The sequence below is a fragment of the Protopterus annectens genome, chromosome 4.part1, assembly GCF_019279795.1.
Source record: "Protopterus annectens isolate FY-2018-M chromosome 4.part1, PAN1.0, whole genome shotgun sequence".
Lineage (NCBI taxonomy): Eukaryota > Metazoa > Chordata > Ceratodontiformes > Protopteridae > Protopterus > Protopterus annectens.
Window position 1 is genome coordinate 71,435,022 of NC_056734.1, and position 25,168 is coordinate 71,460,189.

The following is a 25,168-nucleotide window of genomic DNA, read 5'->3' on the forward strand; positions in this document are numbered from 1 at the left end:
TGTGTAAATATATCTATATTTCTATTTCTCTCTCTCTCTCTCTCTCTCTATATATATATATATATATATATAATTTATTTATGTGCATGTTTGTGTGTGTATGCACATTGTTCTGATGAGCCATGAATACTTTTTTACTGTATTTTTATATGCTTTACTTGTCATTATTTTCCAATACAAAATATATTAACTCATAAGACATTATTTTATTTCCAAATGACTATATTCCAGCTCATTGTCAAAGCAGGGTACATACTGCAGCTCCTATCAAATACATCTGTTAAAATGAGCCAGAAGGGCCTTTTCTATCAATTGACTGATCTGGCTGTCTAGCTAGCTATCTGTTTGCCGATCTGTTGGTCTATCTACCTATATCTCTCTCTTTCTCTCTCTCTCTCTATCTGTATATCTATGTGCAACTGTATAAGAAGCACAAAAGCACTTTCAAGCAAAGCTGGCTTTTAGCTTAATACCTTTTTCTGTGTTTCAGAGAAAGAAACATAATCATAGGTCATATTCAAAGCTGAAGCCACAGGACATTTAACCCTACCACTGCTTCTTGCTTAGCATGTTAATGGTTATCAAACAGCTTGCATAGCTAAATAATTACAATTTATAAAATTAGAATATTCTTAATGGTTGAATCTGGTCAGAATTCCAAGACTTGGGCATAAGTGCACCTTATGTGACCTAAAAAAAAACAGTGAAAATCATCCCTATGCTTGAGCTGCTTCTCTTGGGTCTCAGAACTCACAAAAGCCAGAAATAAAGTAACGTATTTCGGCTTTTCCCAGTTAGGGGTCGCCACAGCAGAACTCCGGTCCGCTAATGATTGGCAGTGTATTTTTACGGTGCCGAGTTGCAAGCCCGACGCCCAACCTTCAAAGAAGGCACATCCATTCACTCACGCACCTACCTGCATGTCTTTATATGTTACTCGACCATGGGAAGGACATGCAGACTCCACACAGAAGGCGCTCCAGCCGAGAATCGAACGGGAGAACCTCTTGTTGTGAGGCGACAACGCTAACTGCTGCACCACCACGGCCAACTCACAAAAGCCAGAAATAACTGGGTTTATTGTGAAATATTCATTTTTTGTTCTTGCTGTTTATACACTAAAGAATCTCTTTAAAATGTGGATAGACAGTTTTCTACCCCCAAATGTGGCTGCTTAGAAATCAGACTTTAGTGCTTTTACATATGGGGTGGCATTCCAAAAATATGTTAGAGCTGTAATGGCCTTTCTCAGTACAGGTAATTCCCATTGCAGCCTTACTCTGTTACTTGCAACTATGCACAGTAGCTAGTCCATTCCAGGAGCCAGAGCTTTTCAAGGCTGGTGAAAAGTATCATTTGGATATAACAGCTGGTCTTATTTCTACACATATTATTGGATCTAGAACCAGACTTCTTCATCTGGGAGTGTTTTTAAACTTGGTCTAATGTCACCTCTATAACATATCTTTGATGGGTCTCATGAGCCCATGGCTGGGTACTTTACAGATGGCGTTTGTGCAAGTAGATGAGAAGTCTGTGTTTAGGGTAACTGCAAGTTGAAGAAAGAAAAAAACATTCTTTTTGCAGATGCAGTTGACAGCTGTTTAGATTATTCTGCCTTCATGAAGTCTATAGGATAGATGTTTAATAGGGTAGTACATATCGACTGTGAAATTCTTCTTGGTATCTTCATTGGTGATGAAGAGAAAGATGGAGATACCTTGGATGACTAAAAGGAACCAGTCCTAAATAATGAACTGCTACTGGCCATCTGCTGTAGTCATGGACTGTCCATAACAAGCACTTTATTTGAATACAGGGATACTCATTAGTTTATGTACTACCAGAGCAGTTTAGACTAAAGATCAGTGATTGACTTTGTAGCCAAGCCAACAGACATGAGGCTGCATCTTCTGGACACTCAGGTCAAAACAGGTGCTGAGCTGTCAATCAGTTGATGGAAAGTTAAGTGAAAAGGTTGGAACACTAGTGAGAAAGATGTGGAAAACTGAAACGTAGTGAGTATACCCAGAAATGTCTAGCAGATGACTCTGCAGGATGAATTTAACACCAAACCTCTAGAAAAACTTCTTCCATATACTTGGGGAGCTCAGGGTTGAGTTGCATGAATAAAGCCTGTTGAAAAACTCAGAGCTATGGCCTATAGGTGGCCGGTATTTGTCATGTAGGTAGCCATAGAACTACTGGTAGACATCAGTAGTGAGGGAAATAATTTATTAAGGAAAGAGTCCTCACATGCAATGCTAGTGAGGGAGTCTCCAAATCTGCCTGATAGGTGTCAAGAGCTCACAGTTCAGGAAGGTGCCAGCAGCTGCAGTAGTCATGGAAATTAAGGTGCATCTGTGGGTTGAGTTTGGCAAGGTCTTTGTGAATGACTTTCAGATGCTTCAAACAGCTTCTGGCAAACCATCTTCTCATTGCATGTGGCGTGATGTTGCTGCAAGGCTTGAGAAATATTGACCTCAAATGAGGGCATAGTAAGGAGGTGGAAGAAGCAATGTGCTACTTTATTGAAGTAAATTGGTATATGGTATATCTTGTTTGAGAAGAAGAGCAAGAAGCACCTGGAGGGATTAATTCTTAGGTTCATAGGAGGTCACTAGGCTAATGAACCTAGGGCCTTTACAAGCCTAACCATGCAAAAAACCTGAATACCCATATTGAACATGTTTAGACAGTCATTATTTGCAGAGTGATTTTATGATCAGCAGCGCCTGCCCCTGTCAATGAGGGACACAGGTTCCACCCCCAGAGTGAATTTATGGTCACCCATCAAGTTGTCAAGGTTGCACTTGAATAGGGTCATTGAGGAACTCTGCTTCTCATGGAGTGGGAGCTTATTCCAGAAGAGTAGCAATCACTGGGATATATATCTGTCTCTCCAACATGTTCTGTTAATGTCACAGGCTAGGTTGAGATCCCTAGAATGAGTTATTCTTGTCCCATTTGATTTTTGGATGTGCAGCAATTTCATTAGGTCAGGGTCTGAGACTATTCTATAGGGCAGGCATAAGTAGCCCCTCAGCACCCTGTATGATACAGAGTACAGTGACAGGCTTTCAGTCTGCTCATGTATGTCATGTTTGGGAGACCTTGGATTCTTTTAGTAAGAAATCACTGTGATCTCTCCAATTGCTGCAGGGGTCTGGTGAGGTACATACAGTAGAGAACATTGTACTCAATTAGTGGTTTGATAAGAGTCGAGTACAGTGGAGCTATAACCTCCCTGGTCTTTGATGTGATCCCATTATTTATGAGGTGTGTAATGTAGAATGTTTTTCTTACCACTACGGACACATGGTGACCAAAGTTTAGGCTGCTATCAGCCTGTGTTCCTAAGTCTTTCACCACTGAATTTGAGCTGAGAAGGGTACCATCTATGTCATAATTTGCAGGGGCTGTTTCTTTGCCATGGGGGATAATGAGGCATTTTTTGCATTAGGTTTTATTCAGTGAGTTTGGCACCAGTCATTTGTCTATGTCAGCCCTTTTTGAAGTATGTTAACATCATTTGGGGATTCTATGATTGCACCCAGTTTACAGTCATCTGCAAAACTGGTAAAGCACAGGCCATCCACCTAAGCCTGGACTTCAGAGAAATCGATTCAAAACAGTAGGCGGCCAAGCACAGATCCCTGTGGTACCCCACTAGTAATTGGCCTGTTGGTGGATGTGGACTCCCCAACTATGACTGTGTGCATTCTGTCAGGGAGCCAGTTTGCTATCCATCTAGTAATGTATACATTAATCCCCAGCTGGGGGAGTTTCTCTATCATGCCTGAATTGGGGATTGTGTCAAAAGTCTTGGCCAAATCTAGATAAGCTTTATGCACTATTTTGCCCTCATCCAGGCCTTTGGTGACATTCTCAAAGAAGTCCACCAGGTTTAATAAGCAAGATCTGCCCCTGCAGAAGCCAAACTGAATTGGGTCAAGAGTTTGAAGGTCACCTATTTCCTAGAAAATGAGTTCCATGATGATTCTTTCCATGGCCTTGCAGATGAGGCTAGTTAGACTTATGGATCGATAGTTCCCAGGGTCAGTTGATGGACCCCCTTTGTGTAAGGGGATTACTGTTGCTATTCTCCTCTCTGCTGGGACATAGCCCTGTTCTCAGGTTGTGGGTAAAGTGTGTTCTGAATAGATCTGCTAGATCTTGTTTTAAATTGTTTAGTAAGTACCCTGGGATGTTATCTGGTCCCATAGAGGCTGTGTTTTTAGCCTTGGAGAGTACTTGTATGACCTGTTCTTTAGAGATATGTGGTATAGGACTGGTGTCGGGATTGCTTTGAGGTATGACAGCTGAGGACAGGGGGGGTGAAGTTATTGCTAAATCTGTCAGCTCGCAGTTTAACAATTTCCTCAGGTTCTGTGTAGGTGGTACCATCCGCTATAATTTCGGCACATAGTTGGGCATTCCTCTTTAAGTTTTGGATGTAGCTAAAGAATGCCTTGTGGTTGTCTTTAGTTAGGGATGCTAATTTAGACTCATACATAGCCTTGGAGGACCTAACAAGGTATCTAATTTGCTTGTTCAAGCTGTGGAGGATATTCTTCCTCTGTTGAGTTTGCTCCCTCCTGTTCTTTGATATCAGTTTTTTTTCTTTTGTTGTATAAGTTATGCTTGCAGTCCACCAGGAGGCTTGCTTTTTGGTGAGACTTGATTTTGTTCCTGGTTGGTACAGCCAAGTCAATGAATTTGTTTAAGTGGCTATATAGGGCATTTGTGTATTCCTCTGCATAGGTGACATTGTAGTCTATGTTGGCAGGAGCTTTGAAGTTTTTTATGCCATCTCTTAGTCGGTAATAGTTAGCTTTGGAAAAATATTTTAGTTTTCTTACTCCTGAGGGGGTGTCAGGTTTTATTTTTTACTTCAAATGAGACAGATTTATGGTCAGACCTTACCAGGGAAGGAAACACATAGTGGGTAGTGCAGTGACCTCCCATGTTGGTGAGCACTGGGTCCAGTACATTTGTTCTCTTTGTAGGGGTGTGGACCAACTGTTCCAGGGCATTTAATTAACATGGAAGGTGCAGTGGTGCAGCGGTTAACATTGTCACCTCACAGCAAGAGGTTCTTTGGTTCAATTTCCATCTGGGGTGGACTCTGTGCAGAGTCTGCATGTCCTCCTTGTGTTTGCATGGGTTTCCTCCAGGTGCTCTGGTTTCCTCCCACATTCCAAAGACATGCATCTGGAAAGTTTCTTCCTGGGCCTCCTCTGAAAATAGGCTCTGTCCTAGTTAGACTTTCCTGGTCAACAAATGTTAAAAATACATAAATAAATAAAGTCCAGGAATTTGTGCTGGTGTAGGTCACCCAATCGATGGAAGGATAGTTGAAATATCCCACGATCAAAGTGTTAGGCTGTATGCTGAGCGACTCTAACAAGTCCAGGTAGGCAATGTACTTCACCTTGTTCATGGGGGTAGACCTGTAGCTAGCAATGATGTGGAAGAGTATTTTCCATATAGTTAATTGGCCTTGGAGTAGCTCAAGATAGTCATACTGTTTTACCAGTTTTGAGGTGTGTTTGGATTTAATGAAGATGGATACACCTCCACCTTTAGCTTTTTTCACGCTTGATTTGGGGTCTGAATGTGTAAAAGGCAGTGTAGCCTTGTATGGCTGGGGTGCTCAAAGCGGCCTTGAACCAAGTCTCTGTGACTGCACAAATGTGAGCATCTTCCAGGGTGAGGAGTGCTTCCAGGGAGTGCAGTTTGCTATTTAGTCTCCTATCATTAAGCAGCATGACCCTGAGTTTGTCTTAGCAGTTTTCTTTATGTCTGAAAGTTTGTTGTTTGGACATTGCTTAAAAAAGGCACTATGGGGGAGGCAAATGTCTTTACCAGTATCTGAAATCCTTGAGGAGATAGGCAAAGGCCATCTCTGGCAAAGCAGCGTGGATTATCAACAATATTCTCCCTGGCAGACAGATACTAGATACCCCTGGAATGACACCAAAAGCTAAGAAAATTATTGAAATCAGTTGTTAATTTTTTTCTGCATTTTGGCATCATCCTCAGTGAAGATAGAATGCTGCTTAGGGCTTGGGACATATGTGCCTGGGACACATAATCTGAGAGTTCAGATATGTCTCTCTTCATATAGGTCTTCATAGGGTCTACTTCACATCACCTAAATCTCATTTGACTGAATTTCATTTGACTGAGACCAAATCACTTAATGTTCAAAATACTGAAAACTCATTTGACTGAATCTCACTTCACTGAATTGTAAGCCATACATGATGTGGGTTTCCCTTCACCTGTGACTTGTTTGTGATAAAAATAATTTCTGTAATTTACAGCTCTGTCAGAATAACGATAGTCATGTAGAAAGTAGTGTTGTAGTGTTTCTGAATGTGAGTATGTCTCTTTACATTTTGATAGGAAGTATCTAAAGTAATATGGCGGATGTGTTGTGTGTTCCCAGCAGTAGTGGTAGCGTGTGAATACTCTAAGACAAGTACAAGGTATATGCCCTTTTCCCTACTGTAGTGCGATCCTGGAGTTAGTATATATAGTTAGGGGGTATGGGGGTGCAGCCGCCCCCCACCAGGTTTGGTTTTATATTGTCTAGTTTCTGTTAAGAGGGTAAGTAAGTAGTTTTTAAATTCTAGAAAAAGGTAGTCATTAGTGTTGTAAGCGTGCATGTCTTTGGTTTACAATTTAGTCTTTTGAAATTTAGCATTGTAAGCTTTCAGTGAAATGAGATTCAGTCAAATGAGTTTTCAGTATTTTGAAAATTAGGTGATTTTGGTCTCAGTTAAATGAAAGTCAATCAAATGAGATTTAGGTGATGTGAAGTAGACCCAGTCAGAGAGGTACATCTCAAGTCATTCATACCAACATGTGTTATGACAGAGTCATAATGGTAATTGTTGCTGAGCAACTTTAGTGTGTGTGTGCAATATGATGGATCCTAGCTCCTGATACATAGCTGACCGTGACCCTCTCCTTGTTGAACCTGGTGAGGGGGACATCCATGTGTCTCACTGTTGAGTCGCCTATAACCAGTACATTTGGTTTTCAAGTGTTTTGCCTTAATGCTAAGGGTGAAAGATTGCGTCCACACTTCAGAATGCGCAGCTGAGTTGTTCATTGGATAGCAATGCACACCTGTATTGCGCATGGAGGGGCTGTGGAGCTAAGCTATGGTTTCAAAGTAAATATCAAGGGAAAATTTAAGTTACTAATCATTTGTGTTTATGCATCGCAATGCCAAACCACTTTGCATGGTGTGGAGCTACATACAAATGTGGTGCTTAAACAGCAGCAAGCTAAAACAGTTCTAATACAAACTAGCCAATGATAGAGCCCAAAACTAAGCCCTATTACAACAATCCCCAACTCAGAGGCGTCCTCTGCTGCACATGTCTGTCACAAGGGTGCAGGAGGGCCTTCCTAATGTAGGATGACTGGTTTCATTGCTCAGTTTCTTCCAAACAGCTTAGATTCAGCAGATCAAAATCTTGTCTATGCTAAGGATATACAGAAGTACAAGGATGCAAAATGCAGAACAAAACAGTCAAAGCAGCTACAACAACAACAAAAAAAATGATTCAGCAAAACAGTAAAATGCAGCCCAACAAGTGCAAAGCAAGCTTAACAAATACTTATTTTTTTGTTGTTCTCAGACGATGCTTTGGATTTGGATTAGATTCACTTCAGGTCTCTGGCTAATTCGCCAAACTTGGAGCAGCTCTGCCAAACAGAGCCTTTTTCATTGTTCCCAGGGCATGCTTTGAATTTGGATTAGATTCACTCCATTCACTTCCATATTTCCATTTCTGTAGGTAAGGCTAATTAAATAATTTTGAGATGCCAAGGTTGTGGGAGTGTATTTAATCCAGCCAGGTATGATGACAAGAGAAGGTGGGGTGCCATAATTTCAATGTTACAAGAACGATACGGACAATATGCCTGGACTGCCAAATTTAGGTTTGGTTTCCATTTTCTAAGCAAGGAGAGAGGAGACTATGTTCCAGCTATAGAAAGATCATGCATCTCAACCTTCCTGAGAAAGGCAATGCCTACGTATTGGAAGGTAGACTTCATCTGAATATTCTCAGGGTTGATGTAGGACTCCATTAAGGGTGCATCTTATTTTCCTTTTGCCATGGTGGGGATATCTTGCTGCAGTTGAGGTTGTAGAGTATCTGATTTTGAAACATGATACTGCATCTTTGTTGTTTACAGTCACTGTTGCCTTCCTCACATCATGACTGATTTGTACTGAGCATTTGAGTGGTTCTTGACTGAGAATGAAGCAGCTGGGATAAAAATCTTCACTTCCAAATAAGCAGTCATGATTTTGGCTTTGAAAAGAGTAGATTATTTTCTGTAGGTTGGGAGGCACCAACTCCAATGGCCGAGTTTAAATTTCATGGGGTCTGGTTCGAGAGTAAGTGTAGAGAAAATTTGGAAATTGATGAGGAGATAGATGCAGCAACAGTATTACTGCAGCCATTGTGTTAAATTGTGATGCTGAAGAGAAATCTGAGTCATAAGGTAAAGCTCTCTATTTACTGATTAATCTAAATACTGATGAATTGTGTGTAACGACTGAAAGGATGTGATTGTACATACAAGAATCAGAAATGAGGTTCCCTAAATTACATAGTGAGGGACTTGGCAAGCCAGGTAGAGCTCAGAATATAACCATTATTTCCCTGGACTGAGACAAGTCATTTGAGGTGGTTTGGACACCTAGTGATACAATCTTGGTGATTCTCACAGGAAATAAGCCAAATATGGTCAAGTTGGATAAAGTTCGAGAGCAGATTCTGGATATGTTAGAGAGATTATATTTTTCAGCTTGCCTGGAAATTCCTAGGAATCCTATAAGGTGAGCTGGGGACTGCTGCAACAGATAAGAATTGTTGGTCTGTTATGCTCTGCTTGCTACCACCATGGCTTTCACCTAGATAAATGAGTTGGAAAGTGGATGGATGACCACTGCTAGATAACTGCTCAAGTTTAAATGTGCATTACCAGAATGTATGACTACTATGTGAATCACAATGTGCTTGCACACATTTGGTGGGCAGCTCAGATTTGATGTCAAATTTGCAGGCAGCTACAGCTAAAATACTCAGCAAGAAATGAAACACAAACAAATAGTGTTCACATTGCACATTAACACTACTATAAATACTGTTAACAAATATGGCACCCAGAGCTGGTTCACTGGTGTAGTGGGAAAAAGCCCTAAATATGGCCCAGCCAACCGAGGTTTGACTAGTGGCTTGTGTGACTGATGTAGTGGCAGGGAGGGTTGGGCATGCCCTTCCTGAGGTGGACGACAATTACTGGTGATGCTTTCTAAAAACAGGCATCATCCAAAAAACACTGGATAGAAGCAGAGACAGCAGAGCCCCTGAGATGTCTTCAGGATCCATGACTGGCTCCAGCAACACTGGAGTTAAGTTCAGAAGGGTAGGAGAATGGCTGGTAGACGAGTGTGGATGTGGGCACTGGGGGCTGGGAGAGCAAAATGAGGTCTAAGAGGACAAATAAATATGATGTACACTCATGAGAGCACTGCTTCTGAATTAAATCCATTATCTGTGGTACCTAAAACAACCTTTGTATTTTTGCTCACCAGCTACTATCTACTCCAGAAACGTTTCAATTGTATCCTTCCTACATTTTCTGTGGCTGCTTAGTAATGTAATAATTAAACTAAACAAACAATTACCATCCAAACCAAATAAATAAATGCAGTATGAAACATTACTTATGGGGGTACATCCTCTCTATTTCCCAAGTAGGGGACTTAGCTCTCCATTCCTGACTTGAATATTAACTTTGAGGTCACTGCAAGTTTTATGATATTTATGTTATAGAAGCAATGTAGGGTTGACACCTTTTCAAATGCCCAAAGTGGGACATTTTTGGTACACACATCAGATTTTGCAGGGCAAAACATATCCACAGCCAATACAAAGGACATAACTTCTCTTTTTTGCCTAAATAAAGGCTTATTCTTGTAGCATTTTAGTTGCTTATTCTGTTTCTTATAACATTTAGGTGTTTCAGATACAGAATAACTGTTTTATGAAAGTATCACATAAAATATAGGAAATATATTTGTCCTAAAATCTCAGGGCATTTGCCATTTTTTCAATTATTTTCCAGGACACAACTGCCCAAAGAGGGACTGTCCCTCACAAAGTGGGGCAGATGGTAATCTTAAAGCAATGCAGTATGAGGAAATAACCTATTTTCAAAGGATCATTGCTGCTGTAGCAGTCCTAATAATGACCATGTCAAAATATCAAACATTATTGAAAATGTCTATTATTGTATCACTGTTGGAAAAGTATTGCAGTTTACAGCATTCATTAGTTCTGCTGTATTTTCTTCTGGTATTGGCCTATAAGTCAAGTAACCATGCAATAAACTTTTTTACTCTCTCCAAAGAATTACATTCTTTCAGAAATGCAAAACAAATAAATAAGCAATAAGCATGAGGACTATAAAATGAGAACAGCACAGTAACTGTTGCATTGAAAATATGTACCTAGGAATACGTAGTCGAACATCATGTTCTGTTAGTGAGGATAGCCACTCTTTTATTTGAGAAGCTGTTAAAACTTTTTCTACTTTATGTATATCCATTACTTGATCAGGAAGTACAAAAAACATGCTAATTTCATGTCCTTCGTATGGCAGCTCCAAAACCTGATAAGACACATCTTCATTGGAAAAGTGGCCTAGAGAAGAAATTAAATAAATTATTTTTCTACTCACCCAACAAAGAAAGTCATACTCTCATTATCACTACGTACATGTGCAGTCCTTGTGAAAGTGCATGCATTGCATTTGTTACAGTCAGAGTGCCTATGTCTCATTGTACTATGGCCTTTGTTTCAGTGCCAAACAACAGGATAATTGACAAGGCATATTGTAAGCAAACAAAGGTCAGATACTAGAAATACTTCAAGACCTGGCAACAAGGCCAGCAGAAGAGTAGCTGTAGGACAGCCATTGATGCTGCAAGCTGTAGTTAGCAAAATGGCTGCAGCATTAGCAGTGTGCTTAGGGGTCCTTATCAAAAGCCAGAATCTTACTTGACATTAAACATAATGTCAGCTTACACATAACAGCAAATCTAGTAAGGTGGTTGATTTTAATATAGCTTTAAAAATGAGTGTAGTCTTAAGGGGATTTCATGCCACGTGGTCTTGTTTCTAACTCATGCCAGTTATATTAAAGATTTTAAACTGTGAATATCACCCAAGTCTGCCTCCTTATTCAATCATCATGACAATTTTTAGAACAAAAATTACATGGTATTCAAATGGTAAATGAAACTGTTGACTGTGCAAAGGAATATAAGAGAATAATTTCCACCATGAGTTGAAAATAGTACTGCAGCCATGAGCAATAGCAAATTGTAAATCTGGTTTCATATTTCATTTTTTTCATCTTGTTAAATCACTATACCACTACTTTGTTTTTATTTGAATGAGTCTACTGCAATCAAAGAAGTTTGTCATATTCAAGGAGCTATGGATCCAGACGTTTGAACTGTATGCCCCTACAAGTTGAATTGCACACTACAAGCTGAATTGCAGAGAAAGTAAAGAAGATACCAAGTGCAATATTTCTCCATGTCACAGGACAGGAAGCCATCAAAGTATTTAATGCTTCTAACTTCAGATAAGAATAAAAGAACAAATTAGTTGCTGTCAAAAATTTAAGGAATATTGCAAAATAAATACTTGTCATCTGTTAGAGATCTGTTTTTCAGACAGAATCAAGATTTGCAGGAAACTATTGATGATTATGTGACTGAACAAAAACAATAAGGAAAACACTGTGATTTGGGGAGTTGTATGATTCATTAACAGAGACAGGACAGTCTATAGTATTAAAAATGATCATGTAAATGGTAGACTGTTGAGGAAATCACCTGACTGATTTTGGATAAAACACTGAATACATGACATCTTTAGTATGCAATTACAACAAAGACAGAGAACTACAAGGTGTTGAGGAAGGTGTCTAGGAAATTTTGCACAGTTGAAAATAAAGCTATGTGTGCTAAGTGCAGTTAGATAACACAAACCAATTTGCAATTTTTTTTTTTAATAAGTTTTTCACAGAATTTGCATACCATGCAGACTAAGAATTAGAAAGAAGGTGAACTGTTTGAACTGGTAAAATGCTGACACAGAGGGCAATAAAGTATTACACAAAATAATACTGTGTTCATGGAAACAATTGGATTGAAAAGTTTATTAACAGCAAACGTTTTTAATTTAAGCTATACACTGGTGCTGAGTGTAATGCTTTGAAAGCAGCCATGTCTGAAGCTTTGAAATTGTAGGGTTGAATGAATAAATCATCTTTTACTTTACTGGCATATTCAGTGAGTAAAGTGAAGGTTTTGGTCTAATATTACTGCTCTGTGAAAACGGGTCTATATTATAAGTTCGAAGTCTGAAAACTTCGAATCTCATATGGTTGACTCCATATGAGCGAAATTTTCAAACATCGAACTTAAAATGTAAACAAAGTAAAAACAAAAAAAACTACCTGAATGCTCTATGCAGGGGGGCAAGCCCACCTGCAACCCCCCCCACCGCTACTTAAATATACCAACTCTGAGATCGCACCACATTGAAGTGAAGGAAAAATTCCCTATGGCGATCTCCATTAAAACGTTCAGTGTTTGAAAACTTCGCTCATATGATGTCTATCATATGAGATTCGAAGTTATCAAATTTCGAACTTATGATATAAACCCTGTGAAAACAAGAAAAAAAAAAGAACATATAGTTTTGTTTCACCTTATGTCATAGAAACAATATGTGAATCAGTCAGCTATATAGGGTTGCTTAACATGTGGAAGCCTGACATGGTAACTGAACATATGGCATACAAACACACAGGCATTCACAGAGGCGTGAAGATGGCATAACTGCTTCATGCCTTTTTGAATTTCACTAAGATAGAGCATAATCTTCATGTTGTGTTGTTAAACAAAAAGAATTTTTCCAGAGCATGCAGAAAGCAGTTTGCTGGACATAACAGGAAGTTCAGTTCACCTGATACTAGCATTAATAGCAAAAATGCAGTGCAAAAAGCTGGAACAAAACATTAGGCAAGTACAGCGACATATTTAAACAGCTGTGTTTTTCCAAAATATGCAGATTTGTTCATTGGGCTTGCCAGGAGAAGATCTGTTAAGATATTTCCACAAGCAGTATCTGTAGTCCATACATCTGGAAGGGTACTTAGAATTCTGAATGACAGAATAAAACAGGATATGAAAAGAATAGAAGGCTTGAACTTGACTGTGGTGGAATGAGCAAGCTACCAAATAGGTTAACAATATGATCAGTATAATGAAATAGGACATGGTCAGAATTTGTATTGCCCTGCCAGACTTGAATAAGTTGGCTAAATCAGAACATGATCATTTGCTAAAAGTTTGAGAAATTATGCCCACAATGCTAATGCAAAATAATTTTCACTGTTGGATGCTGACTAGAATTCATGGCAGATCAAGGTAAGTGAGGAAACCTCAAAGCTTAATACATCTAACATGCTGCTAAAAAGACACAGATTTCTTAGGTAACTTTTGCTATTCTGTCACTAATAAGGATATTAAAAAGAACTGGTATGCATGGATTTGATCATAAGGCCGATTGTCGAACACACCATGTCAAACTGCAGAACACCAGTACAGCATAATTGCGAATGCAATTATGTCGAAACACCAAATACCCTCCCCCTTTTGACCCATGGTAGCGCTTGTTTAGGTGGTAGAGGGGTCAGAAATGTCGAATATTATACAACATTATGACCGTTCGACATCTAAATTTTCGACATTTAAGTTCAGAGAACACCCTGTTCAACAAATGGCAGTACGACCAAATCCATGTAAACCAAAAGAACCATGTTGTGGGAGGCCTGGATGATGTGGTCACTGAAGATTTGCTTGGCTGGTGTCAAACAAAGAAGTAATGTGAATTAAGATGAAGCAAAGTACTAGACATATTGAAGTGGTATGACCTAAAGTTAAATGTACGCAAAAAAAAAACATCAGAAGGTCTAAAGCCAGGTTTTGAGAAACTGAAAAACCCTAATGCAGAGCTGCATGACAGCCCAGTTGTGTTACAATTGGAAACCAGTCAGTTTGGAACTGGAGTAGTATTTATGCAAAATAACAGAGCAGGAGCAAATGGAGCAAGAACATTTTCTGATGTGTGTAGCAGATATGCACAAATTAAGAAATAAATACTAATTATTATGTATATATGTAAGAAATTTCATGAGTACATCTATGGGAGACAGATGTTAATAGAGCTTAACCATAATCCTTTCTAGAACATTTTCAAAAAGTTTTCATTGAAGGTATGTCCATGTCTACATAAACAGCTCGTTGACCTACAGAAGCATGATTTAACAGTGCAATACAAGGCAGGTAATCAGATGTATATACTATATATGCTGAGCAGAATGTATCTGAAGGAACAGGCAGTTGCTGCATGAAGACCTGCAGGTGATATGGGTCATGCCACTTTTCTCTGGCAGTTGAGAAAGTTAAATAATTTTAAGAAATTTAAACAAAAAGACAGACACTTGCAACTGCTTAGAGAGATTATGATATAAAGATGGCCACATCAGTAATCAACAGTGCATAAAGATTTATTTATTTATTTATTCCAGTTTGATGACTGGGGAGGTCCGTTTTCAGTGAAGGCCCGGGGAGAAAAGCTCCAACAATGCATAGTTACATTAATAATTATTAAGAAACTTTGCATTACTGACAAATAAACAAGTAGCATTCATAAAGAAACGAACAATTACAATTTTGTTTAGGTGTAAAAGACCGGCAAATGGCCTTGAGGCTAGATTTTATAGTATAGTTATTTATACAGAATACAAATGAGCAAGGTTAGCTAGGTGAGAGGTTAGCCAGGAATAAAAGTGGAGGAGACCTTGAGAGGTATAGGGTGAAGAGTACAGTTGATAGGGTGAAGAGTACAGTTACATTTCCTGTTTGAGTAAAGGTGAGAATGAAGAAGAGTTTTAAAGTTTTCGAGGTTATCACAGGTCCTAAGAGTGGAGGGAAGAGGATTCCATTTTTTGGTTAAGGTGAAGGAAAGCAGAAGTTGACCAGCTGGGCGCTTGGGTTTGTGGATGGTGATTAGGTTTTGGTGGGTAGATCTAAGTGTTCTATGGGGAGTATATAGTTGTAGGATATTGGATAGTGCAGGGCACTTGGTAGATTGGAATAGTAGTCTATAGGCAGTCTTGATTTGGAGAAAGTTAAGTTGGTTATGGAGTTCAAGCCAGTTTAATGAGTGAAAGGAGGGACAGTGATGGCAAATCTGGAGATTTTATGGTAACATACTTCTAGTTTGGAGGATAGTGAGGAAGATAAATTAGTAAGCAGGGGGGCGCCATACAGTAGAGTGGGAAGAAGATAAGTAGTGGTGAGAGTTAGTCTGACAGCATGAGAGAAAGTGGTTGTTTCTATAAAGTAGGCCGAGTTTTATGTGGGTTTTCTTTATGTTTAGCTGGATGTGAGTATTAAATTTTAGGTGTTCATCAGTGGTTACACCAAGAAGTTTGGCGGAGGGAACGACCTCTAAAATGGAGTTGTTATGGATGGTTATTTGGAATGAGTTTTTATCAATAGGGGAGGACTTAGAAGGAGAGAATAGAATGATTTTAGTTTTGTTAACATTTAATGAGAAGTAATTTTGGAGCATCCAGTTTTCGGTAGTTGAGAAGGCTATTTGTGTCAGTAGTTGGAGATCTGTTAAGCTGGAGGCGCAGCAGATCAAAGTAGAAATTTCAGCATATTGAACAATTTTAGTATTGGGTATGGCCTTGTAAAACTCGTTAATGAAGATGTTGAATAGAACTGGGCCAGGTATGGATCCTTGGAGTACTCCAGTGGGGGTAGGACAGAAGGTGGAGATGCCCTGGCCCCATTTGACAGCCTGGGACCTGTTGGAAAGATAGCCGGAGAACCAGGAGAGAATTTTGTGGGAGAGATTGAGATTAGACAGATGATTTAGAAGGTGGATGTGGGAGATGGTATCAAAAGCTTTAGATAAGTCAGATAAGATATACAAATGCAGGATGAAATCAGATGTATACAAGGACTGATTTTCATGTCAATTAAATTCACAGCACTCATTCAGTTCCAAGAGTCAAAGACAATGCATGAGGCTCATCTCAGAACTATACATGTAAAGAGAACTTGCTATGATGCATTGGCCAGGAATGTCAAAAAACTGAGAAAGTGGTACAGAACTGTATCACAATCAAAATCCTGAAGAAGACATGATACCACATGAGATACCTGACCTACTATAAAATAAAACTGGCACAGACTCGTTTCACTTGAAAGAATATTGCTGGTTGATATGTGTAGACAATAACTAGGATACACAGACAAGTTCTGCAGTATTCAATGTCTATCTGTGCCAAAATCATCCATGTGCAGGTTGACAGTGTATTAGTGATTCATAGTTCCATTTTGCACTACAGTGCAAGGAGCCTAAAATGTGTGTAGTATATATATACCAATGTGCACATAATGACAAACAAATGAAAACGGGTTGGGAAATGAGATCCTAATGATATACAAATGTATGCAAGGCGAATCTAGTCATGATTTATAGTCATACACGGTAAATGTTGTGCAGCAATGTGAGCCTAACAATAAAAAGGTAAACAGTCCAAAAATGTCAGAGGTAAATATAATACAGACAGTGCGTGGTACAGAGGCACTCATCAAATGGCAACATTTAATAACAATTGGAACTGTCAGTTTTTACCTGCTAGCAGAAGAAGAGACTGATGTCAGAGAAAATGATACCAGCAATAAATAACTTGCTATTACTTTACAGATTAGGAGATAACTGACTGGTTTCTTGTATAGTGGGAAATTTTACAGCCTTTGGCTTTTATCTGTCATCCACAGGCAGAAGGTATTGGATAGTGCCCATCACCCAAAGGTATTGGATGTAACAGATTGCACATATGTACAAATAAATTACCCAACTGGTCTACAGGCACAAAGTTTACTGAACAGAAAACGCTACCATTCTGTCAACTGTCAGGCTGGGTGTGATGTATCTGGACTTATAACCAATGTGCCCATGCAGTACCCAGACAGTTCTCATGATTTATGTATGTATGTATCTATTTATTTATTTTATTGTACTTATTTATTTATGTTTGTTAACCAGGATAGTCTTATTGGGTCATGCAAGACCCCTTTTCAGCAGAGTCCTGAGGAAAAAAGCTCCAATAAAAATTAACATCAATTAATTACAGTTGATAATAACAGTATCTAGTTTTTAATTGCAGGCATTGTGACTAAACTTAAATGTAGACAGCTACCTAAATAATATATCCAAATATAGTAGCAATCCCCTCCCTTTTTATTGATGCTGTGTTTCCGGTGATTATGGATACCTCTTAGAACTCTGGCTAATGATACCCCTAAGGAATCTACATACCTCTCAACCTCTAACTGCAAGAAATCTGGACAAAGCCTAACAAAATGGGGGTACAAAGGCCCAAAAATAGGAACACAATTTAAATATTGCTCTTATAAACTTAGAAAGTTGCTAGAATAACAGGATTTGTGTTACCATACATTTTCTGAAGGATATGAAGATTGAAACTCAAATGCATGTCATTATTTATTGACTTCAATCCTTAAATCATTCCAGTGATTTGTCAAAAAAAATATGAGGTACAAACCAAAAATATGAGGCAAAATCTGGACATTCTGTGAAAATCTGTACAGTTGAGAGGTACAGAGCACAGTCAAACTCCAGTGTAACACAATACATACCCAAACCAACAATATTCTGCAACATATGCTTGGCCTGCTCAAAGCCCACTTCTTCTGCATGAATGCATCTGGAAGGGCATGCCAGTAGAATCCTACCACAGCCTGCATGATGTTTCTTGCATGTCAGTGGCACAACAGCTAGCATACTCACCTTTGGCGCAGGAGGCTGTGGGTTCTATTCCCACACCATATAGATTGATTGTTGACACTGCAGTGCAGCATAAAGGAGGTGCTGCACTCCTTATTGTATCATCCTTCAGATGATGCTGTAAATTGAGGGTCTATATTATATTATTGAAAACTGAATTCGCCGAACTGCATCTACATCGGAAATGCAGTTCAGCGAATTTACTCTTGTGGCGGGCTGCACCCCCCACATCCCCCGCTAATTATATATACCAAATCCGAGATCACACTAAAGTGAGGAAAGGGCAAATTTTCTTATCCTCAATGTATCGTGATTTCACTACTATCAGTTCGCTGAACTGCATTTCCGATGAAGATGCAGTTTGGTGAATTCAGTTTTCGATAATTTAATATAGACCCGTAAACTGAGACCCCATCTGCCTGGGTTGCTGGTAGCTGGTGGATGTGAAAGATCCCATGGCACCTATCGAAAAGAGGAGGGGAAGGTCACTGATACTCTAGCCAAATTTCTGATAGTAGTATAAATACCATTTTTAAGGCTTTAATGGAAAAGATCATCAAGACTGCCGCAACTTGTTGTGAGGGAAAGATGTTTGGTTTTGTTTACTAGTATTTTGTTTTACTTTATTGTCTTTATCTATTTTTCTATATTGTAATTTGTTTTCTTTACACTGTGTTTTACTTGTGTTCTGCTTTTAATTGCATATTTAAACTAGGAAAGAGACTACAGCTGTGTCTCTTGAGAGACACACAGAAATTAAGTTATCACCTTCCACTGCGGAGCTGTTGTGTTTTTAAACTCAGCTCTTTCTAGTTGCCTGCCCCTTATGTTAATTTCACCAGATATCACCTTCCCTTTCTTTTTTTTCCATTGGCTGTTTTGCGTAATTGCAAAATAATCATTTTGTGAAATTACTCCCCTTCAATAATTTAAATTTATTGGCCATCCCTCTGTGCTCCATAGAACCAGACTACAAAGTGCCCATCCCCTTCCAGTCTATCTTGCTCTTCTACAATTAGTGGCTCTCCACTTAGAGAGCTAAAGCTTAAGTTATCCCCTCTTTCATATCTAACTGCTTAGTGAAAACTGCAATTTAGGAGATTAACCCATTTTTCATCTTACCTTTAAACTCTGAAACATCTACTCCAACACCACCAATTACTGGAGAGCCCACATTCTGCCTCTCAGTAGTCATCTTGGGATTAGTGCATCTGTTTTGCTCCTGGTGAGAGAAGGAGCACAGGGACATTATTTCCTGGAGACTGCTGATCACTGGAAAGCCTAATAACCGCTTCACAGGTGCCAGCTTGGAATTTGTGCTATCTGTTGCTCCCGGTGAGAGAAGGACTAGAGTGCATTGATTCCTGACTGTTTCTGGTTGGGCAGTGAATGTCTGTACTTGACGTTCTTAATTAGTCTGATTGCTATTCAAGGCATCTACTAGGAAAAGGCTATAACAAGCATACAGACCCTTACATCATCTGGGACAAGAATGTGGATCACCAAACAGGCTGATTTTGGGACTGGTACTAATGCTTTCCTTCTGGTGAGAGAAGAAGCAAAGAAGCATTGTATCCCAGCAGCATGAAGCTGTGATGAGAGAAGCTTTAGTAGTAGCCAGGCAGTAGCTATTAATGCAACTCCCCTCTTTTCATCCTTCTTGACAAGCTAATTCTTTGTTTTCAATAAGTACTGCTTGATTTGTTTCTAACTTTAGAGTATTTGCCTAAATACTTCATCCATAAATCATCAGGTCTATTTATTAGTTTCCTCTCAAGTGTTAGGCAGTGCCCCGTATAGACACAGACACCTTTAGTGACATTTTACTTGTAAAAACATGATTAAAATTTTACCAATGCCTTGTAGCACACAAGACAACAACTAGTTTACAGTAACAAGCACTTTCCCCAGAGGTGCAAACCAGATACTCCTGACATTGCTTTATATTCTGAGTCCAACTGTCTAATCAATAAAAAGTGTATGTTGCCATGGATATGAACTTTCCCACTGACTCCATTACCAGCTTGGTGGATATGGGCATCTTGAGGCAGTATAGAAATTGCCTCATGATTACTGGCAACCAGTTAATTCTCAAACAAACTGATATGGTATGTGAGAGATGTATTTACACAATGTCACTGGAGGCAAAGCTCGCATATATAAGTACTCCTAATGTCAATAAGGTTGTCAGTAGTACACACGCTGCACCCATCACACACAATTCAAAGCAAACATATAGACCCATGTATCCTGAGGTGCATAAATGTAACCTTCTTATACTCCAAAGACCTCCTAGACAAAGTACACATAACCACTACCACCAGCAGCCCCGAATGCACTCTTTCAAAAAAACACCCACTTCAACACATACAGCCACATCTCATGGAGCCTCCCCTTCCAAGGCCATAAAGCAAGCCACCACACGATCCAACATTTTGGTCATTGGGGACTCTATTGTGAGACATACTGATGTCTCTTGCACCAGACTGAGTGAAGAGAAACTCAGGGTCTGTTGCTTATCAGGGGCTAGGATCTGCCACATTACGCATGCACTCACGCCAATGGACCACAACTACCAGTATGACTCAGTTACAGTCCTTGTGGGTGTAAATGACCTGAGATGTACCTCAGCTCTTAGAATATATGTTCCAGGCTGATATGCGCCTAGCATTGAGCAACATTTTACCTTCTCCAAGGATAATGCCACAATACGAACAAAATATGACTGACTTTAATAATTCGCTTAGTTTCTGGTGTTATTCTAAGGGGGCACAATATTTGTCAGAATGGAAGGAGATGGTCAACATACCATCCTGCTCTGCCAGGGATGGTCTGCACCTCTCCCCTCTAGGATTTTGAACACTAGTTAAAATATTGTCTTCCTCATAGTGCCTTTTTTAGCCAGTGACAAACTTTAAGTACTTCCAACATAACAAATCAAAATCAAGAAAATCTATGCTCAGTGCTATGAGTCTAAACAAAACCTCCACTCCCTAGAAGCTCTCTTCACCTTAGAGAATGCTAATGTCTGTGCAGTCACTGAGACATGATTTAAAGCTGTGGAGAGCACACTAACAGTCCAAGGTTATAAAGCCTTCCACACATTTAGACCAGCTACTGCACAGAAAGGAACTAAGATGGAGGTGTCTCAATTTACATCAAAAATAAATATACCTCAAGGCTGATCAAACAAGACAATGCACTTGACCTTCTCCATGTTCAAATCACCAGAGACAAAATTAAATACCACTTCCTTACAAGCTATAGGTTCCCCTCTACGACCCAGCAAACCCATACCATGTATTTAAACTTATTGGAAATACTCACCATCCAACCCAATACCATATTCATGGGCAACTTTATTTACCTAACTATTAAATGGGAATCTTATATGACACCAAACATACAGGTGCAGAGATTCCTGGATTTTGTAAACACAAACTCCCTAGACCAGATTGTCAATACACCAACCAGGGGCGAAGCTATACTGAATCTGGTCCTACCTAATACGGGACAGTGCTGCACATCCCCTAGTGTAATGTCTTCTCTGGTAAGGTCAGACCACAAAATGGTCTCCTTTAAAGTAAAAATAAATCCTGGACCCCCACCTAACCCTGGAATAATCAGGAACTACTTTAAGGCTAATTATATGCTATTAAGTGATAACCTGGCAAAATTTCAAGTTCCCATAAACCCTGATAACACTACTGCCTATGCAGAACTGTTTACAGAAACCCTATACAAGCATGTTGGCCTCATAGGCCAAGGGCAATCACAAGGCATTCTTTAGCTATGTCTGCAACCTCAAAGGCAATATACAACTGTGTGCAGAGCTCACTGTAAATCTTGCCACCTATACTGAACCAGAAGATATAGCAAACCTACTGGCCAACAAATTCACCTCCAACTTTACACTTCTCTCCCCCTCAAACTTCCCCCAGGACATACCATCAAATATAACTCCCCCTGCTATCACTAGGAAACAGGTCCATAATGGTCTCTCTAATGCAAAGAACACTGCATCAATGAGCCCACACAATATCTCAGGATGCCTTCTAAATAGTATGAAACATGACACATCAGGCCATTTGGACTGTAGCCTCCAAACAGGCTTTGTAACTCATGAATGGAGAACAGTAATAGTTATTACTCTGCAGAAAGGTGGGCCATCTACAGACCCTGGAAACTACAGACCCATAAGTCTCACAAGTCTCATATGCAAAGCTGTGGAAAGAATTATCATGGAAATGATCAGTAATGATATAGTAAACTTCCAGCCACTTGACCCAACCCAATTTGGTTTTGTCAAGGGAAGGTCATGTGTACTCAACCTGGTGGATTTTGAGAAAGTCACCAAAGCAATGGATGAGGGCAGAATGGTTCACATTGCCTACCTTGACCTGTTCAATGCATTTGACACAATACTCCCCTCAGGCATTATTGACAAACTCAAGAGGTTAGTTACAAACCCTTATGTCACCTGGTGGATAGACAACTGGCTCACAGACAAGACCCATGAAGTTAGAATTGGGGAGTCCACCTCTACAAAGAATCTAGTCACAAGTGGAGTCCCTCAGGGATCAGTCTTGGGAGCACTCCTTTTTGGCATTTACTTCTATGAAGTCAAGGCCAATGTCAATGGCCTCTGGCTGACTAAATTTGCAGATGATTGAAAATTAGGTGCTGTCATTGAATCCCACTCTGACACAAATGTTCTCCAGAAAGGGCTGATGCAGACATACAACTGGTGTCACAGCCATGGACTCAAACTAAATGTCAAGAAATGTATAATAGTATCCTTTGGGAAGTCATCCACCCCAGTAACTATCATATTGACAGCACACCCCTTAGAACTGACCCACTAGTCAGGAACCTAGGGACACACATTGACAGTAATCTAGCCTTTGACCATCACGTGTCTACAGTACTGAGGAAATCATACTATGTTGCTCAACTTGTAAAGATGGGTATGGCATGTAGGTCCAAGGAAGTCATTGTCCCACTGTATTGGCATACATCAGACCTATCATTGAGTACAATGCCCCTTTTGGTATGCACCTAACCAGTCATATCTAACAACTGAACATCCACAGAGGTTTCTCACTAAAAAAATACAGGGCATAAGTAACATGTTCTATGCAGACCATCTCAAGGCCTTATCGCTTTATTCTCTCTCCTCCAGGCTGTTGAGGGGAGATCAATGCCTGGCATACAAGGCATTGTTAGACCCCACTCTGATGGACCTCCTGCATATCCACAAAACAAACAGTACCAGGGTTACCCATTCTAAAGACTTACACTTTGTCTGTGATATAAATAGGATCTACTGGAGAGACAGGTATGTATCCCAGAGACTACCCCATCTATGGAACAGACTTCCCATCCATGTGAAGCAGAGTTCCTTCCTAACCCAATTCAAATGTAACTTGGACAATTGGATGGGGAACAGGAAATTTATCCCTGGTTTGGCACCTATGTCTCTAACGGACACAGGCAGCCTGTAAATGGTTCATCTCCCAGGCCCCTGCTTACACTTATCAAGGGTACTCAAACTTGTCAGATATTTGGGATGCATGGCTAGGCTTAAAAAGGCCCTTGTGGTCATTAGTCTAGAAGACACCTACCTATGAGCCTATGTGGCATGCTACACAACATGCTTATGAGTAAACAGGTAGGGCAACCCCATAATCCCATTGTTGTTGAACCATGCACAAGACTAGCATGGAAGGCACAGCAATATATTCTTCCAATGTGAGAGTGGCAAAGCAGGAGTGACCAGCAGGTGCACAGCACTCCTTCCAAACAGCTAGCACAGTACACATCAACGAAGGTGAAAAGACACTGTCTGCTCCAAAACTATGGGCCCTGATGTGTATGTGTAATGACAGTGTTGTGTCATACAGAAAAACATGATGCATGCTGTCTTAATATCTGGATATGCTGGTTAGTACATGTTCAGTGTCCATCAGACATTCCCACATATATAACACAGGAGGGAGAGTGGAGCAGGTTACAGTCATCATCATTGTAGGGGTGCCAAGCAACAGGATGAATAGAGCTTTCCACATATTTGGTGGGGGATCATGTCACAGGAGGCAAAGCCATGGGTCTGTTGGAGATGAGTACACTGTTTCATAGACAACTTCTTACTAAGATGTAGATGAATTGCCACTGTAAGGTTGTGACTTGTCACCACTCTCTTGGTATTTTTCACAAAGACTGAGGCCCTCCCATGGCAGGGATGGTATGCAGCTATAGGACCATTACCTGGGACTATGGAACTCTGACCCACTAGCAAACACTGCTAAGGTGTCCTGCCAGTGGAAGGCTGTTGCCTTCCCTGCTCACAGCAAGGTGAGGTGGAGTATTGCACACTAAATGATGCAGGTTTAGGCTGTTTACCCTACAATGGCTTCCCCTTCACTTTATAATGTGGGTGGATGTCCACCCAGGATGGAGGACAAATGGTGTCACTTTGTCATGCGACTGTGACTCAGGAATCTGTGTGCCATCATTGTTGTCAGCCTCTACATAGGATCCCGTTATCTTTCCCCTGCCTGTGCAGGTGCTACTGTAAGAGTGGCATGGCCCTGTGAATACACAATACAAAAACATACCAAAGTGTTACTACAGTGACTCTGTGCCAAGCGTGCTGATGGTGCCCATGCAAGACATACCACTGAAACCCAATCCACCTCTGCTGCCATCCTGATGTGGCTACATACCTTATGTTCCTATGATAACACAATTAGCATTTGGTGCGATCAGTGAAAAGTGTATCTCAGCAGTTGTACTGTACTGAATTCTGCAGCGGTAACCTAGTGTATATTTGTCCAAGACTGGACTGGTTGGGGGTTATCCTCATGCCAGTGTCCACACCTTCAGAGATGATTTTAGTAGCACTCTACCCAAGGCAACAACAAGAACTCTTCTACCTCTTTTAGCCTGCTGCTCCCATGTGCCCCACCATGGCTGACCTGTCAGCTGCTGTGTAACATACCTTATTCTTGACATAGTATAGTTGTTTTGCCCCTCCCCAAGCATGTATATCAGGGGCCAAGTATGCCAGACCTATTCCCATGAGGGCTGGGCAAAACTCACTCTCTACAAAAGGTGCTACCCATGGGTCCTGAGTGCCTGTAGCAGGATATGATTTTCAG

General features: G+C 40.1%; 1 protein-coding gene across 1 annotated transcript in view; it reads right to left on the bottom strand.

The window, feature by feature from the left end:
• Positions 1-25,168, bottom strand: part of SERPINI2 (serpin family I member 2) — a 219,807-nt gene that overhangs the window by 114,025 nt on the left and 80,614 nt on the right. Inside the window, exon 4 of the mRNA XM_044070736.1 lies at positions 10,547-10,739. Coding sequence (XP_043926671.1) covers positions 10,547-10,739 — 193 coding nt within the window. The remainder of the gene's footprint in view (positions 1-10,546; positions 10,740-25,168) is intronic.